The sequence below is a fragment of the Buceros rhinoceros genome, unplaced genomic scaffold (assembly GCF_000710305.1).
Source record: "Buceros rhinoceros silvestris isolate BGI_N320 unplaced genomic scaffold, ASM71030v1 scaffold33731, whole genome shotgun sequence".
In the NCBI taxonomy this organism is placed as follows: domain Eukaryota; kingdom Metazoa; phylum Chordata; class Aves; order Bucerotiformes; family Bucerotidae; genus Buceros; species Buceros rhinoceros.
Window position 1 is genome coordinate 4,226 of NW_010394213.1, and position 3,045 is coordinate 7,270.

Here is a 3,045-nt window from a genome sequence, read left to right on the forward strand (position 1 = left end):
GCCAGGCACCTGTCACTCACCTGCTCTCCCCTCTCACCAGGGATGCCGGGCACACCGCGGGCCCCTGGCACCGACTGTCCAGGGGGGCCTCTCTCCCCCTGCAAAGGACACATGTTCGGGATCTGGCTGGCAGCCCTGCAGCCTCTCTGCTCTCTCCAGAGCCACAGATGTGCTGCTTTCCCCACTCCCACACCCTGGGGACACCTGTGCAGGGGGGGACAGGGATGGAGGTATGGATGGGTCCAGCCCAGCCCCAGGACAAACAGAGTCCCAACTCCCCAGGCTCCCATCGCCTGGGCACGGGTCAGAAGGGAAGACCCCAAAGCCAGAGAGCAGGCAGAGCAGAGACAGAGCTGGAAGATGGCTCCTGAGGCTACCAAACCCTCACCACTCCAGAGACAGGGCCACCCATGGTGGAAACTCACCTTCTGGCCCTGCATACCCTCAGGACCTCGGGGACCCACATTCCCTGGGGGGCCCGGAGGACCAGGAGCACCATCACTGCCCCGGGGACCAGGACCACCGATAATGCCTGGGGCACCCTGCAGGAGAGCAGAGGGTGAGGAGGGGTTGTCGGAGCCCCTGGGCATCCTCTGACCCCACAGCTGGGCATCCACGCAGCACTGGCACTGGTGCTGTCTTGTAAGGTGCAGGGACTTGTTGTCACTTGGTGACATAATTTAGAGCAGCGCCTGACAGCTCTTGTGGGAGCACGGGGCTCTGCTGTGCCTCGGACCAAGGCTGGATCCTGGCAAAAGCGGCGCATACCGTCCCTCTCCAGCCTGCTCACCCGGTCTCCTTTCTCCCCCTGGTCTCCTTTGGCTCCTTGCTGCCCATCGAATCCCCGGTCACCCTGCAAAGAGGAAGGGACAGGCAGCGGGGGACAGGCAGCGGGGGACAGGAAGTGCCAGCACAGCTTTTCCCAGTGTCGCCCTGACCTACCTTGGGTCCCATGAGCCCCTCCTTCCCGGGGATGCCTGGTGGTCCCGACAGACCCAGCTCTCCCTGGGGGACAAAGCAGGTGACACTCAGCCACCAGCCACAGGTCCCCATCCCTCCCCAGCACCAGCGCTGTGCTTACCGGCTCGCCTTTCCTCCCTGGCAGCCCTGAGCGCCCCGGGATCCCCGGCTCCCCCTACAGCGGGCAGGAGAGAGTCAGAGCGGCCAGTCCCACACCCCTCCATGCTCACCCCAGAGCCACGGGCAGAGGAGGGGACCCTGTGCCCCCGCTGCAGGGCCACGTTCCAGCCAGCCAGTCCCACCCCCCTCCATGCCCGCCCCAGAGCCACGGGCAGAGGAGGGGACCCTGTGCCCCTGCTGCAGGGCCAAGTTCCAGCCTCAGCCATGCCCCTGCTCCTGCCAGCTGGCAGAGGGATCAAAGGGCTGCAGCCTCCGGGCACTGTTCAGGCTCCTGTGGTATCCTGCAGGCTCTTACTCACCTTCTCGCCCTTGTCCCCATCGAGGCCGCAGGCACCTTTCATGCCCCGATCACCCTGTGAGGATGAGGAGGGGAGTTAAGCCCCACCAAGCCAGCACGGGTTCTCGCCAGGAGCGTAGAGGGACCAACCCACCTTGGGACCTCGCATGCCCAGCGGCCCCATGTCCCCCTTTTCTCCGCGGACTCCAGGGATCCCGTCCCGGCCGGGCTGGCCCTGCAGGAGAGCACACAGCGTGATGGGGCTCCGTTCCTCCCCCCTGGCAGGGGGGTAGCAGCACCCAGACAGCAGCTCCTCACCGGCTCGCCAGGCTCTCCTGACACTCCCACTTCTCCCTGGGAACAGCAAAGGCATCGGTCAGGGCAGGTGAGGGGGACGGTGTCCCCAGCACCCTCCCAGCTCCCCTGCAGCAGCAATAGGTGCCCGGGTCCTCACCTTCTGCCCACCGGGGCCACGTGCCCCAGGGAAGCCCGTGGAGCCCTTCTCACCTCGCTCGCCCCTTGCCCCCTGCAAGCAGAAACCCAGATCGACACAGGGCGGGAGGGAGATCTCCAGCCACAGCATGGCCACGGCATGGCCACAGGGGCCTCCAAGGCCAGCTACGGCAGCTCCCCTCGCCCAGGTGCCCAGCAGTATGCCAGAGCGCACACAAGCACCGGCACAGAGGGCACAGCGATGCCACCATGCCCTGGTCCCTCTGTCCAGTGCCCAGACTGCTGTTCTCCGTGGTTCCCAACCCAGTCCCCCCTACAGCCCTGCACAACGCCCCCCAGTCTCATACCTTCTCTCCAGGCATGCCTTGCTCCCCCTTGTCCCCCTTGTCCCCCTCCGTGCCTTTCAGGCCACGCTCGCCCTGCAAAGCGGGTAACACAGGGAGTGTCAGGGGACAGGGACACACTCAGACATGTGTTGAGGTGGGGAGAACAGATTCCCTGGGGCAGGGACACAAGGGTCCATGAGGTGGCTGAAGGAAAGGGGACAACGTGCTCTGCAAGGGAGGGTGCCTCCCCAGCTCTTCTGGTAGGCAGAAGTGGGGGTGCTGTCCTGTGCCACTTGGGAAAGGGGCTGCAGGATCAAACCGGTAATGCCGGGACCTGCCCTGGGCCAGGAGCAGGGCAGGCAGGGCCCTGGGGAGGGGGATGCACAGAAGAGCCCCTGCCCATCAGGGTAAGAGAGACAACACAGAGGGGGACAGGGAGAATGGGGACATCTCTTACCGGCTCCCCCTTGCTGCCCCGTGCTCCAGCAGGCCCCTCCACCACCACAGTATCGCCCTGCACGCCCAAAGGAGGAAGGGGGGGTGAGCAGGAGGAGCCAGTGCTGCTGCCCCCCCTCCCACTGCCCCCAGCCTGGGGACTCACCTTGTCTCCTTTGGGCCCCGGGGCCCCAACGTCTCCCTGAGAGGAAGGGGAGATGGTGAGAGACTGCAGGGATGTGCGGAGTGCGCCGGTGCTCCTGCCCCCCCTCCCACTGCCCCCCGCCTGGGGACTCACCTTGTCTCCTTTGGGCCCCGGGGCCCCAACGTCTCCCTGAGAGGAAGGGGAGATGGTGAGAGACTGCAGGGATGTGTGCCGGGGAGAAGGCAGCACCTCCCTCGGGACCCCCAGTC

At 66.0% G+C, this 3,045-nt stretch overlaps 1 protein-coding gene across 1 annotated transcript in view; it reads right to left on the reverse strand.

Moving 5' to 3' along the window:
• The window catches only part of LOC104501371 (collagen alpha-1(VII) chain-like), a gene marked incomplete at both ends in the record, with an annotated part of 9,543 nt that overhangs the window by 3,196 nt on the left and 3,302 nt on the right, over window positions 1-3,045 (reverse strand). The window contains 10 exons of the mRNA XM_010145171.1: window positions 21-98; window positions 426-593; window positions 791-853; window positions 943-1,005; window positions 1,082-1,135; window positions 1,440-1,493; window positions 1,572-1,652; window positions 1,736-1,771; window positions 1,872-1,943; window positions 2,218-2,289. Coding sequence (XP_010143473.1) covers window positions 21-98; window positions 426-593; window positions 791-853; window positions 943-1,005; window positions 1,082-1,135; window positions 1,440-1,493; window positions 1,572-1,652; window positions 1,736-1,771; window positions 1,872-1,943; window positions 2,218-2,289 — 741 coding nt within the window. The remainder of the gene's footprint in view (window positions 1-20; window positions 99-425; window positions 594-790; window positions 854-942; window positions 1,006-1,081; window positions 1,136-1,439; window positions 1,494-1,571; window positions 1,653-1,735; window positions 1,772-1,871; window positions 1,944-2,217; window positions 2,290-3,045) is intronic.